Source organism: Cydia fagiglandana, chromosome 8, assembly GCF_963556715.1.
Source record: "Cydia fagiglandana chromosome 8, ilCydFagi1.1, whole genome shotgun sequence".
Classification (NCBI taxonomy): domain Eukaryota; kingdom Metazoa; phylum Arthropoda; class Insecta; order Lepidoptera; family Tortricidae; genus Cydia; species Cydia fagiglandana.
The window spans coordinates 18,195,779-18,210,115 of NC_085939.1; the positions used below are offsets into that span (position 1 = coordinate 18,195,779).

General features: G+C 33.9%; 1 protein-coding gene across 4 annotated transcripts; it reads right to left on the reverse strand.

Annotated features, from left to right (window-relative positions):
- Nucleotides 1-6,051: 6,051 nt before the first annotated feature.
- LOC134666718 (uncharacterized) lies at nt 6,052-14,337 on the reverse strand. Of its 4 annotated transcripts, none has more exons than XR_010098546.1 (7): nt 13,926-14,335; nt 9,516-11,101; nt 9,033-9,244; nt 8,770-8,964; nt 8,198-8,662; nt 7,129-7,337; nt 6,052-6,262 (listed from the first exon to the last, which is right to left on the reverse strand). XR_010098546.1 is itself a non-coding variant. In XM_063523961.1 (7 exons), exons 1-6 carry the CDS (start codon nt 14,113-14,115, stop codon nt 7,441-7,443), a joined length of 2,709 nt encoding a protein of 902 aa, XP_063380031.1. In that variant the 5' UTR covers nt 14,116-14,337; the 3' UTR covers nt 6,052-6,262; nt 7,404-7,440. The 4 variants fall into 4 exon arrangements, 3 of the variants coding, with proteins under 3 accessions (XP_063380031.1, XP_063380030.1, XP_063380029.1); XM_063523961.1 differs by lacking the exon at nt 7,129-7,337 and adding an exon at nt 7,404-7,501 and having other exon boundaries at nt 13,926-14,337; XM_063523960.1 differs by lacking the exon at nt 6,052-6,262 and adding an exon at nt 7,404-7,501 and having other exon boundaries at nt 6,269-7,337; nt 13,926-14,337.

The window sequence follows — 14,337 nt, forward strand, 5'->3', positions numbered from 1 at the left end:
ACCTATTATAATATTTACACAAGAATTGCTACGTATTTTATTAAGCATTATTATCTTATATAAAATAAAACATACAAATGTTCTGTGGGTTTATTTATTTTTCTTTACTAAGTAAGTATTATTTTATTTTCCGTTGTTCAAATTATTGTGTTTGGTACCTAGGTAATCGTTTTTCATGTCAACTTGGTAACAGGAAATATAAAACTTTCTTCAAAAACTTTTGCTGGTGGTTTTGAATCTGAAAATTTAAATAAGATTTAAACACATTTATTGCCACAAACCCGCTGCGTGGGTTCATTTTGTATTGGAAATGGGGCGCTTGGCACTGAAATATACTCGAGATCATATAGGTACTATAAAATTAAAATCGCTATTAAGGTCATACGTAGGGTCTGTGCGGAAAGAGAAGAGTCGTAGGTATAATGTATGGGCTCCCCTAAATTTCACGACTTTTCTCTTTCCGGACACTCTATTAGATAATGTTACTTAGCAGTAGGAGACGGCCGCTGTCATGATGCGGACTGAAGCGGACCATTATAATACATACCTATTTTAATATTTTAAGATTTCTTCTCATGTGTGTATTATTTTCATCATAGGTAATAAATATGTAGCCAAAAGTAGCCTGTATAATCGCGCGGTATACTTTGCTTCCTATTTTTTAACACGCAATGTCATAATTTTAACTCGATTATTAATGATGTTTACGTAATTATCATATTTTGCAATTTTTGTCTTGAATACAATTATATTTTAATTTATACACTGTTTACTAACATTGATGTGTTTATTATTTTCGTAACTATGGCAACGTCAAATCTTTAAAAATTTGTAGAATGAAGGTTGAGTCAGTAACAAAGTGACAAAACTGGTCTTAGAGCATTTAATAACTGGAGTGGCCATTGAGTGCTTACTGTTAGGATTTAGGATTAGGGTTCCAAGCAGCGAACTGATATACATGGAAGTATTCTGTCCGCTCAGTTATGACCCAACGTAAACTATTCGATTGTAGGCGGTGCTTACAAACTATTCGATTCGCAACTTCAGTTCGTCCGAGATGACAGTCAGTGACGGATGGCTAAATTGATTTATAAAAACAACGTTTTTTTGTAATTAAAAATGTCTTCATGTGTCGTGAAGTGGTGCAGAAGTTATTTTAGTTCATACTAAGGATAGTGGAATCACTTTTCACTTGTAGTAAACAGATAACTTCAGTAAAATTTGGAATAAACATAACGATTTGTTTTCAATACTACCGTGCTAAGCTAAAACGTAATAACTGCATACGACTTTCATAACAACATACGACTTTTTAAATTGCGAGGATAATAGGGATGGTGTTATGCCAAATGAAGTAGACTATTTTATTAACTTGTGCTTGGTTTAGGTATTTTCTATATAATTATAAATGTAGTAATTAATTCTTTCTATCAGATTTGTATTTTCCTTTTTTATTTCATGAAATGGAGCTGTAAAAAACTACCTCATTATTTCAAATTAATAATCAAATTTGATATTATCATTTTACATTACTTTCCATTCAGATTTCCACAAGATGCTATTCGCAGAGAACTATGGAAAAAAGCTGTCCAATTAGAGAGACATGAAATTAAGTGGATGCCTGGAAAGATATCTAGAATATGTTCTATTCATGAGATATAATTCGTGAGATAATCATACCCGGTCTTCTATATGTAGATACACTTCCACTGAATTAATTTAACAAATACACACATTATCTGAAAATGTTGATCATTCGAATCCACACTCTACCGTCACATATATGTAGGTTCTCTCTCAAGCCATTTCCATCAGTAGAAAAGAGCTGCAAATTTAAAAAATGTAAGCGCGCGAACGGGTGTGGTCCCATACAAAATTTTAATTTTGCACCTTTTTCTACTGATAAACTTGCTTGACCGGCTATATACATATAAAATATTTCCATTGGAACTGAAAGTGAGGATTTATTGTGACTCCGCCTATTCAAATATTTTTGACCCGATTCGTGTACCTACCCATGTAAATTTTGCAGGCTGTATAGCCAGTCCGAATTCTAAGATTAAGTTTATCATACATTTACAATGGCGTACTTGATCTTGGAAAAATGACAGACTATACCTGAATGTGACTTCGCACTGCCATACAAATTGATAATAAAATACTTATTATACAAAATACTTATTATAGCGGAATACATTTATACAACAATGATATATTTACTTATGTTGAGTTAGTCTGTCATTTCACGACAACATTTTAACTAAGTAGTTATCTTTTAATCTGCATTAAATTATTATACGTGTATTATTTGACTGGTTCTTCAATGTATGGCATAAACCTATCCCTGTCCAAGTCATATTCTAATCAAATATGAACCGCAAACTCTCAGCGGCCAGTACGTACACCAAGAAGGTTATTAGCGGATTAATGTCGCTGATTGGTAGTTATTGACATTATATGCATTTCATCTACACTTACCTATGTACCATTAGTGTAAAAAAGATGACTATTATTTTGTTTACCAGCTTTGATTACAGGCTCTGTAAACGCGTCGTCTTATTTAAATGTAGGCGTAATTTTGTATGTGTGCTAATTTGGCCCGAGAATTTGAACGGTAACGTTCCTAAAGGCGGTTTCCATACTAAATATATGCGTTCACCGGTTCCAAGCAGGAAAGAAAAGCTTGTTTTAACACCATATAGGTAATGTTTATTAATCTCAAGCAAGACTACATAGTAATGGCGTCTCATACGAGAAGAAAGAACACCTACGTTTGTTTTATATTGACAACCGAATAAATCAAATATCATAGTCGTAGTAGTCTCGAAGGTATACTCTTTATTTTTTTGTTGACATTATTACTTACCCCTCTGCCGAAAAACTTGCACAATTGTGCAAACTTTTGTATGGACCGACATGGCTTTTTGTACGATACGTACAAATCATGTAGAAATAGCAATACATTTGACGTCCCCTCCCCCGCAAAAATCGGCGGACTGTTTTGTAAAGAAAATGACAGCGATGACATCTCCCTTCTAAATCCTCTTAGTGGATGGTAGAGGTAAGGAATACAATCTCCGTGTAATTAATAATGAAAAAGTGTCCGTCAAAAACCTTAAGAGGGAAGTATACTACGTAATCGTCCATACAAAAAGAGAAAACGTTTTTCCACTTGTATATAAATACGAGTATTTTCCATTCTCCATGATTTTTAGTACGGTATTGATACAATGAAAAACTAGGTTTATGGGTTTTCTTTTTTTCGCTACTCTGGAGAGATTTAGAAAAATTATAATAGCTGACAGCGTGCCCAGTTTTTGCAAATATTCTCCCTTAAAGGAGTTTTCTCATAAAGTCATAAAGGATTCTCCTTACCTCTAACCTCTATATTCACGGCTACCATCAGTATATGTAACATTACTTTCTGTGCATCTCACTTGCACTAATATGCGAGAGCGAGATGCATAGATAGTAAATTACGTAGACGTGAGAAAATTTGACAATTTTGTTATTTAGTTCATTAGGTGACTCCTAGAGGCGCTGTATAAAACTCCGATATACTCGTAACTCTTGCTCTGTTTTTTAGTATAGTTAGAAAGGGACAGTATCGTTTGGAGTGGAGTGAAGTTAGGTACATAAGACCGTAAAGAAACGTAAAACGTGACTCACGGCACGTTTATTCACCGAGTGTAAGTGAAAAATACTCTGCCAACTGATGGTAGAGGCTCAGTTCGTCACATATACCTTAACTTCTGAGTTTTTCTTTAACACATACACCCTTATTTAATCACAATGACAATAACGGTTAAAACGTCAGTGGTAACTAAGCACTCAAATTCAAGCTGCTGTCATTAATACCTACACGCACTGCCAATCACGTACGTCAGCAGCCAGGGTGCCACCAGTTGCTAAGCAGTTGTTATTTCAATGGTAACTAAGCATCAACATTTTATCTGTTTAACTTTTAAATAAATACTGTAGCACTACGAATTGACACCTCCTTTCTTAAAGAAGTATTTTATCGTTAAGTGTCAAACTTAGACAATAAATAAGTAGGTTCTACGAGAACGATCGGTTTTTTTTATTTTAACTGTCATATGCGGCTGTTCTTCCAAACCGTAGAGCATATTATATACCTATGGTAATATATTTATTTAGCCCGCTTATTGTACTAAAACATACTATACAGGGTGGCCACAGGTTGGCCCATTTAGATCGGCCAGTATGGGAAAATCTGATACTATAAGATATACACCGATCTTTTCTTAGGAATCATGTCATCGATTTAAGTAACACGAAACACTGCATTCATACATTTAAAAAAAATGTGTACTCAGCTCGGGAATCAAACCCCGAACGTTTTGAAAAATAAAACTAAGACTATTTCTATTTAGATATCGATTGTGTAGGTCTTAAGCAATAAATGTTACTATGAAACATGATGTCTAAAATTAATAAAATGCATTGTTTTCATGTCCTTTAATTTCATTTAGTAAGTTTCCGAAGATTTTTAGGGTTTTTAGGGTTCCGTACCCAAAGGGTAAAACGGGACCCTATTACTAAGACTCTGCTATCCGTCCGTCCGTCCATCCATCCGACCGTCCGTCCGTCTGTCACCAGGCTGTATCTCACGAACCGTGATAGCTAGATAGTTGAAATTTTCACAGATGATGTATTTCTGTTGCCGCTATAACAACAAATACTAAAAACAGAATAAAATAAAGATTTAACTGGGGCTCCCATACAACGAACGTGATTTTTGACCGAAGTTAAGCAACGTCGGGCGGGGTCAGTACTTGGATGGGTGACCGTTTTTTTTGCCTTTTTTTGCATTATGGTACGGAACCCTTCGTGCGCGAGTCCGACTCGCACTTGCCCGGTTTTTATTTTCAATACATTTTACATACATTTTTTTTAAATGTATGAATGCAGTTTTTCTTGTTACTAAAATCGATGACATGGTTCCTAAGAAGAGATCGGTGTATGTCTTATAGTTTTAGATTTTCCCATACTGACCGATCTAAATGGGCCAACCTGTGTAGTACCTACTAAAATACGATGCCCCGAATCGATCAAAGAACGAAGGAGAAAATAATTGTATCCAACCTAGCAGTAGGTAAATATCAAATGGCATTCCGCACAGGAGTAATCTAAGTAACGCTTACTGCGGGTTCAAACCTACAAAGTCCTGATAGAAAGTCGTACATATTACGCTACATCTGATATATCTTCAAAAATTATATAAACTAATGCGAAATTAACATAAAACCTGAAGACACAAATTAATAATAAAAATGAAACCCAAAAGAAATAGAAAGCTGTAATCTCTAGTGCGTACCGACTGAGATTTGAACCCGCGGTCTCTACTTTGAAAAGCAAACGCCTGTTACTGAGACCACAACGTGCCTTGACAATTGGCTCTAAATTCGGCTTCAGTTAGATTTTGCTATGTGTCACTCATTCGTCTTGACGATTCTGTTAAAAGAAATAGTTTGCAGTAAGTTGACCGAGAGGCTCCTGTCAAATGGTTGAAGGGCAAAACGTGAGATAGATGTATGTGATGACAAGACTGTACTGCTTTCGATGATTGTCAAAACGCTTTACCTGAAATTAGCATGGCTATCTTTCATTCAATATTCGACCATACTTGTATGCTTTAAAGTCTATTTTTCCATATTGTTCAGATATATTTGACACGTTGGCCGCTTAGATACCATTGGTTTTTTGACAGCTAAGGTATCAATGACTTGTTGTAAGTGTAGAAATTAATGAATAGCGACTGTTAACATATTTGTGACACGTTGAGCGCTCACAAGTAAATACTACCATGACAGTCAACAACTTTTTGACAGTTTAAACGTTTACCTCTCTTTGAGCACCTGGAGTGTATAGCGACTTCTGCTGCTGACTGAACACTAAGAACTCGTAAATACGAAGTTAGATTTCTTGTTCATGGATTCAAAAACACTGTGTTTTACGAGTCTATTTAGCTTATAAAAATAGCGTTCAAAGTGTGTAATGGTGTTTATAATTATAAATAAAACAAAGATATTACAAAATAATAATTTATTTTACTTTTCACATTGTACAATATCGTATTTTAAAAATATTTATAATAAAACTTAACTAAGTAAAATATACATTTTACCATAAACGTTGCCGGGATACGAGCAGAGTCCGAGAGACCACTACGTTTCACTATGACTAGTAAATACCGGAACTTACCACTGTAGGAAGACATCTGTCAGCAACGCAACAGCAACTAGAATCGCATAAAAAAGTTATTTAATCAACTGATATGAGTCTTGAAACGTACAAACAAATGATAAGCGAAGTATTGAATTTAAGCCTTTATAAGGTAGAGGGAATATATTTCCCACTTGAATTTGAACTTTATTTCAAAGTGATATAGTTCAATTTTACATGATTCCTAACACCTTAATGTCTTATAAAGGGTTAAACATGAATATGAATGTCAAGGTAGAACCACTGTGAATAACGCTTATCGATTTCAATTACTTTTATTTGATAAATATGGTTAACAGTCCATTGACGTCAATGACATGCGTATTAACCAAATAACTTCGTATTTAGCTCGTTATTTTGCGGCAAAAATACAGTTAAAATATAAATTCATCAGTTTATGAAAATAAAACTAAATATGAGATTGCCTCCTGCGAATATTTGGAAATATTTGCGTCAAGTTGTATATTTTCTAGAATTATAATAGTTGGACAAATTAAATCAAGCTTTATTTTCTATTATATCTGTCAGTTAAATGACTGAGAGCAATGGATTTTTTTTTTGTTATTGCAATACATTTTACAATACAATCAATGCGTGTATTGTGCCATTACATATAACTGATATAACTATTTGCTGTAATTAAAAAAAAAGAAACTGTTGCTGTAACTATTAAATTTTATCGTTGTATGTTAAAAGTATAATTAGATCATACAAATCATATTTCGTAAGTTTTGCTTAAAATGCTTTTTCCAACTATTACGATTATAAAAAATATACGGACTGCAAACAGTTCCACATTAAGGTATAATTTGTATAAATCGTGTATGTTAGCAATTTGAAACAGATCCATGATACATAATACATATATGTCATATACTTTACACATTGTCTGTAGAGTCCAGTACAGCAGCAGTACCAACAAATGTCTGTGTGTGTAAATGTATGTACGAGTAAAGTATGGCAGTGTGTGGCAGCAATGTGTATGTGTAAAGTGTCATTGTTCCTGTATTTCTGGGTGTAGATATTTGCAATCGGGGTCTTTGCAACTGCCCCCGATCTCGAAACGGCAGAGCACGGCGTTCGGGTCCCAGCTGAAAAGTGTTTGCATTAATAAAGACATCAGAAGTGGGATTTTGACTGGTGAAGTGCATACTTACATCGCACGCCTCCAGCGATGTGTACGCATCCATCCACTCATTTATAACGGAAGCGGTAATTGAAACATGCACATTTTCTTGTTCTATTATGTATACACCTAATGGGGACCAAAAACAATGTTATTAAGCGTTCAGAGTAGACATTCCTAATTGTTCCACACAACAGTAATGTGGTAACAAAAAATTCATAGTTTTTTTCTTCAAATACTGAACCAAGAATTTTGTTACTAAGCTTTCAGCGTTAGTTTGACAGTCTGTCAGACATGTTTATCAGAATAGTCACGTAACAAAGCAACAGAATTGAACCAACTTCAGGATTGAGTAATGTTTTAATTAGGTACTTCTATGGACGTGTACGCGAAAAGAACAAATGTAACGGTAAGTAAATTAAATTAAATAGAACAAATAGGAATCACTTATTAGATTAAGTTAGTTAATTGATTGCTGTAGATGAAACTTGAAGTTTTAGCCAACAACGAACGTGGTACAAACGCATCATCATACATTTGTAGTTATACGATACTAAACATACTAATGTTGAAGATAAAAAGAATAGCTTTAATGCATAATATTATAATTATGTTTAATATAAAATGTTAAATCTAATAATCACCAATAAAATGACCAGACTAAAACTCACGAAATAATTCCTCCTATCTTTAACATTAGCACCGATGTAATAATATAGTTATAATCAGAAATGGAAATTACCTTATTGTTCTTGAAAATAAAAATTAATTTCAAAATTTTTGTAGGTATGTTTTACAATACATGCATCTATCGAAACGACTTACTTTGCAGAGCCTAATGCTTGGAGCGGTGACTTGTAATCATCATCTTTCAGTTTATTTTTACTTCCCCAGTTACTATCAGTCAGTTCTTTTCGATCTTTCTTGCCTCTGTCGACGAGTTCTACATTGGCGTCAATACTTCCATCATTTATTCTAGATTCAACATTGCTGTCTATAAAGGTACTCTTAACTGGGTGATCAGGCAATTTTACAGTCTTTTTATTATTAGTAACGTCTATTTGAACTGATAATCTAGGGTTCGGTTCTTCCATTCTATCATTGACCACGCTCACTTTAACTGACTGTAGGTCACTAAGGGTTGATGGATTGTATAACTGTACAGTTTTGACTTCCTCAACTGGGGCATTTTCTTTCTGTGGTCTCTTCGCGGTCGTTGATAGTTTTTGTGGGCCACGAACTACTGGTGCTATATTACCGTTTGGTATGGAATGTTTGGAAGTAGCTGAGCTGTGAAACAGTTTTAAAAAGTTTAAGAATAGTTCTAAACTACATAAGAAAAACTTTCTTGCTAAGTGAAAACAATAGAACATGGTTTTATGCAAAAGTGCAAATACCTGTTTATCAGCAGCTGATGTTGAGTTCTTATTTTGGACAACTTAATTTGAGCAACTTTCTGTTGCCTTTTATTTAAAGTTATAGCAGTTGCTATATTTCGAAGTTCAGTTGATACAATTTTATACTTGTGTGATAATTTGGTTGCCTCTTCTTTAAGCTTAAGTACCTTAGCCGACTCTTCTGCTATAGTTTTTCTGTAAATATAAATGTTAAGTAAAAACCGATGACGTAAAAGATTCTAAATATTAAAAATCACAAGTACCTTGACAAAGCTATTTGCTCTTCTAATTCGTTATTTGTTAGCTGTTCTCTAGTGCCAAAATTACGAGGTTTTAAGGTGTCCATTGGCTTCGTTGTTGCTTTATTTACATTTATCGATGATTGTCTCGCGTTTTTAATCTTTTCCAACTCTGCCATCCTTTTCACCAAATTTTTGTACTCAATTTGTTCCGATTTCGGTAAATGGTTAACGGTCTGAAATTTTTACAATGTTATGAACAATTTTATATCAATTATGGTATTATTAAAGATAAAATTCAGCGAATTCTAACAGGTTTAGGGTAACGGCTAAAGCAAAAAGCATTTCAAGATCAGAAAACTGAAACGTTTGCTGCCGTGGCAGAGTGGCTCATGAGTTATACCGTGCCGTAAATGCTAATGGAAGACGCTGGGTCGATCCCACTTTAAGGCACAGAAGTTCATGGTCACTTAATCCTTCCTAATACTAAAAATAACGGATTCTCACCTTTGGGACGAATTTTTCCTTAGTTTTTGGCAAGGGCGGTACTACAGGCTGTTGGACAACATCAGGAAGAACACTCTTTTCTACCTCCATACGTGTAGATTTCAAGAACATGTCAAGTTTTTGCTGGAAATCGGCTTGTTCTGACAATTTCATATGCATCTTTGTTAAATTTTTAGTTGCTTCATGCTCGCCCTCCGAATCAGAATTTCCAATGCTAATTATAAATCTTTTCTCCTCTGGTATATTATTGGCCTGTTTTTCAGTCTCACTATCTTTTTTTGGTAATTTGCTATCTGTGATACTATTTATATCATTAGGATGAACAAGATTAGGCAAGTTTTTACTTAAGGAAGTTAATAATTTGGCACGTAAGAGATCCTCGTCCTCCTCAAATTCATCCTCCTTAGAATTCATTAATTCCATTATTCCATTCTGTTTACTTTCTGCCACATCTCTTTTTTCATGTTCTATATTTGTGGGTTTTAAAGATTCAATAAGAGAATCTTTACTTTTTTCATCTCCATCTGATCCAATATCCATATCAACCGATTCTATATCAGTATTATTATCTGACAACATTTGGTTCATATATTCGATCTGATCTCTCATAAGTTCATCATCCAAATTCAAGGACTGGGACAGTCGCTTCTTTAACTTTTGTTTTTGTTTCCTTTCAAAAGCTTTTTTCAATAAAGCAGACTTTAGACAAATCAACCGAAGTTCAGCCGTATCGCTATCTTCATCTCCTGACAACAGCAAAGCATGTTTTTCGTCAATAACTTCGCTCTGTGTATTTTGTTTCTCCAATTCAATTTTTTGACCGTTGGTTTTGACAGCCTTCGTTTTCAGAGCGTGTTCTCTTAGTAATTCTAAATCTTCGTCTGAATCTCTGGCATTTTGAGTTTCGTTGATAATGACATTTTTCTCATTAGCAGTAATCTCTTGGGCTAAATCCAAGGTGGAATGGTTTTCTGACGCTACACTTATAACACTACCGTTATTTTCAGTGCTTGACAGTACACTTATAGCGCTACCACTATTTCCATTGTCTTTAGTATCTACATCAGAACATAAGTCTACAGATTCATACACTTGGTCATTTATAGAATCTTTTTTAACTCCATTTGAAGCATCTGGGCTAATTACCTTTTCTAAAGAAATCTCGTTATTAATGGACACTAGATGGGTTTCACTCTGCAAATTCGGGAAGAATCTATCAGGCTCAGGGTTTTGTGCCCCACAGAGCATTTTTTCCAGCCTTGCTTTCAGAGTTGATTTGTCAACATTACCCTTATTGACAGCTGCAGCTAACTTTCGTCTTTTATTTCTATACTCATCATCAGATTCATCGCTTGATTCAGATAGAAATGTGGCCCTTTTCTTAATTTTGTTAGATTTTCTTCTGTGTACCCGTTTTGCTAAATTGTTATCAGGTAGTGGATCTTTTCTTCGTTTTGGTTTGGGATATGATTTTAAATGTTTTTGATCCCTGATATCTTTAGAAACTATATACGGTTCTTCCAATTCTGTGGCAGATATCTCAGAGAGATCACATAAAAATGCATCATTGTCCTTACTTTTTTTACCTAAAAGTTATATTAAAGAATCTCAGTGCAAAGTGAGGTAGTGCATGCAAATTAGTTATAAATAAACATAATCTAATCATATTGTTATCTGAATATATTAAAATGCGAAGTTAATTTCACGAACTAAACAATATTAGATTGCTTTTTCGTATTCAAACTAAAAAAACTTGGCAATTTAACATATTTAGCTGAAAGCGTAAAGACAGGGAAACTAACAATTATTAAAAGACACACAATTTTATTATTGTTATGATATTAATAACCATGACCATAATTATATTAGTTGTCAAGAAAAACTTAATAAAATATGTGACTTATTTTTTTATAAGCTACCGCAGTGTTTGAAGTACAACTAAACAAATAAAAGATAGTTTTGAATTATTTCTAACACACTCTGAATAAATAGGTAACCCCAAAGACTGTCTGGGCCGAATTTTGTTTTGTTGACGATTTTTGCTGAGTCAGATTTCGATAAAAATTGGTGGATAAATAGAGTTCGTTATTCTGTACAATTTAAACTCAATTGTACCATATGTTCTAAATAAAAAATCTTCCTTTGAGTTACGAAAACACATATTGTACATTTTTTCGGGACAAGTTTTGATTTAATATTTATTCCGCCCAGAATGAGGTTAAAATCTGTTTTTTATCTAAATCTAACGAAAAACAATTCGTGAAGAAAACAAAAATAAGTGTTTGTGAACAAAGTTTTGTACCGAACACTAAAAATAGACCCATATGTTCCTTAGAAGAGTGAGGTGTCTAAACACCTCACTCCTGCGCCTGACAAACACCAGTACATAAACAAACCAATAGAAAACCATACCTAGTCCGGAAACCTATACTGAAACCCTTTTAAATTGAGTCAGCAATTAAAAAAAAGTAACTCTTGAATTAAATGTAAATACAAAGTATCGACTCTACATTGAAATAGATAAAGTGTATTCAGGTAATTCCCTTGTTTATTTTCATCTGATTCTCGGATTTTACGAAATTTCTTGAATACACCCCATGTATATTTTATGCAAGTGTGTGTGTTCAAATATTATCACTCTGTGTCACACAAATAAACCACATAAAATTTGTTTTCATTACCCTTACTGTCATTAATATTTATGTGTGCTGCTGCAAAAAGTATACAAGAGTTCAAAGTTTCTTCAATAAAAAATGTAAACTCATGACAACAATTATGTGATACATTCACTGCAACTGCCGAACTGCAATATAGCAGAATAAGCAATAGATAAATATACTGAGGCTGCTGACCAACCATATAGTGTATTCATGATATACCTACCTATTTCAACTACGAATGTAAACCTATTCTAATTTTTAAATTTAATTAAGTATAGTACCTATTATAATATACTGAGACTCCACAGTCAAACTAATGACTTTCTATTCAAAAAAAAAAGTTGTAACTTCTAGTATAATAAATAACTAAATAAAAAAAACAACCCCATTATCAATGTTGCAATTTATTGAAAATCAGAGTTGGTAAAACTATTATCTACCGCAGGGAACCTTAACTTCGCTGTTGGTGCCCAACTTCGCCCAAGTAACATATTAATAAATGATACCAGTAAATAGCCCATAGCCAACGTCAAGTGATAACAAGGTTTGCTGGTGATCTGTGTCAACTTAAAATTTAGTTGTAGTTGACACAGGTCAACTTAAAATTTCACTCTAAGTTTATGCAAGCTGTTATAATGTTTCATCTGAATAACAACCGGTCTGGCCTAGTGGGTAGTCACCCTGCCTATGAAGCCGATGGTCCCGGATTCGAATCCTGGTAAGGGCATTTATTTGTATAATGATACATATATTTGTTCCTGAGTCATGGTTGTTTTCTATGTATTTAAGTATTCTTATGTTATATTTATCATTGTCTGACCACCCACAACACAAGCTTTCTTGAGCTTACCGTGGGGCTTAGTCAATTTGTGTAAAAATGTCCTATAATATTTATTTATTTATTAAACGCTAACTGCAAAGTTAAGTATTCAAATAAATGTATGGAGTATAATAAATACAATACTTGTAAGAGAGTTCTACAGTTACTCGCAATGTATTTACACTCCATTACCCATATGATAAACATATTAATTAATGGTTGCTACTTTAAGAGTTAACTCATAAGTGAAATCTTTATTAATAGGTCTACCAATTATTAGAGGCAGTTGGTAAAGAAGCCTAAATTAACCGATTCGGTGCTGATGACACGCCTGCCATGTCATCAACGTTTTTTACATGTGGCGTATGACACGGGAGGAGTGTCATCATATTTTATGGCGCATGGCAAGGCTGCCGTGTCATGAAATGATTGTTCCGCGCCACAGCGAAAAGTTTTAAAGTTTTCGAAAATGGAACATGCAATGAATCAGTTAAACAATAAACCTCTAGAAAGGTGTTTCTTATACACCTGGGTGGCAAAACAGTTATTTAAAATACAAGTGCGGAAAATAGGAAACTTGCAACAAGTGGTGATAAACTCCTCCCTTCAGTCTTGTTTTAAATTGATATGAGGTTGCAATCACAAATTATTTATTCACACATGTATCATAATATGTTTTAAAGTACATAAGTCCCTTAAAATTGTTCATCATGTCAAGTGCGAATAACTGTAAAATCTGTAATCCCTAAGGTATATTTCCAATTTAGATTCGACAGTAAGAGTAAATAATGTAACAAATAAGTTAAAAGTTCCTATCATTTGTGTTCAGTACACACTAACTTGTGGTGGTGGCAAGTACTCTATACTTGTATAAACAGAGCATCAGAAAGAGAAACAATGTACAGTTTATGTCATAAACAAGTTACTTACCAGGCCCTGTGCTCGTACGCTTTGCATTCTTACGTTCAAGGACATTGTTATACTTCTCAAGCATATGCAACCTCTGTCGTAGTAGAAACTCTTCCTCCGACGATATGTCCGAAAGCTCATCTAATTCATCAACTATCTCTCCTTCCTCCCTCTCAGAGTCCGCCTGGACTGAATTCTGCACGCAAGCCATTGTTGCACGCTGGACAAAAATGTGCAAAATGTTAAATTAACGTTAAGTCGAGAACTTTCACTTATGGCAAGTTACAACTCAATATTTATAGCCATATTGTAAATGTATCTTTAGTTTGCTTTTAAACAATATAAAGTACGCAAAACCATTTCTACATTAAACAATTACATGTACACGGAGATTGGAAATCGTATAGAATAGTACAAATTTACAAAATGACAA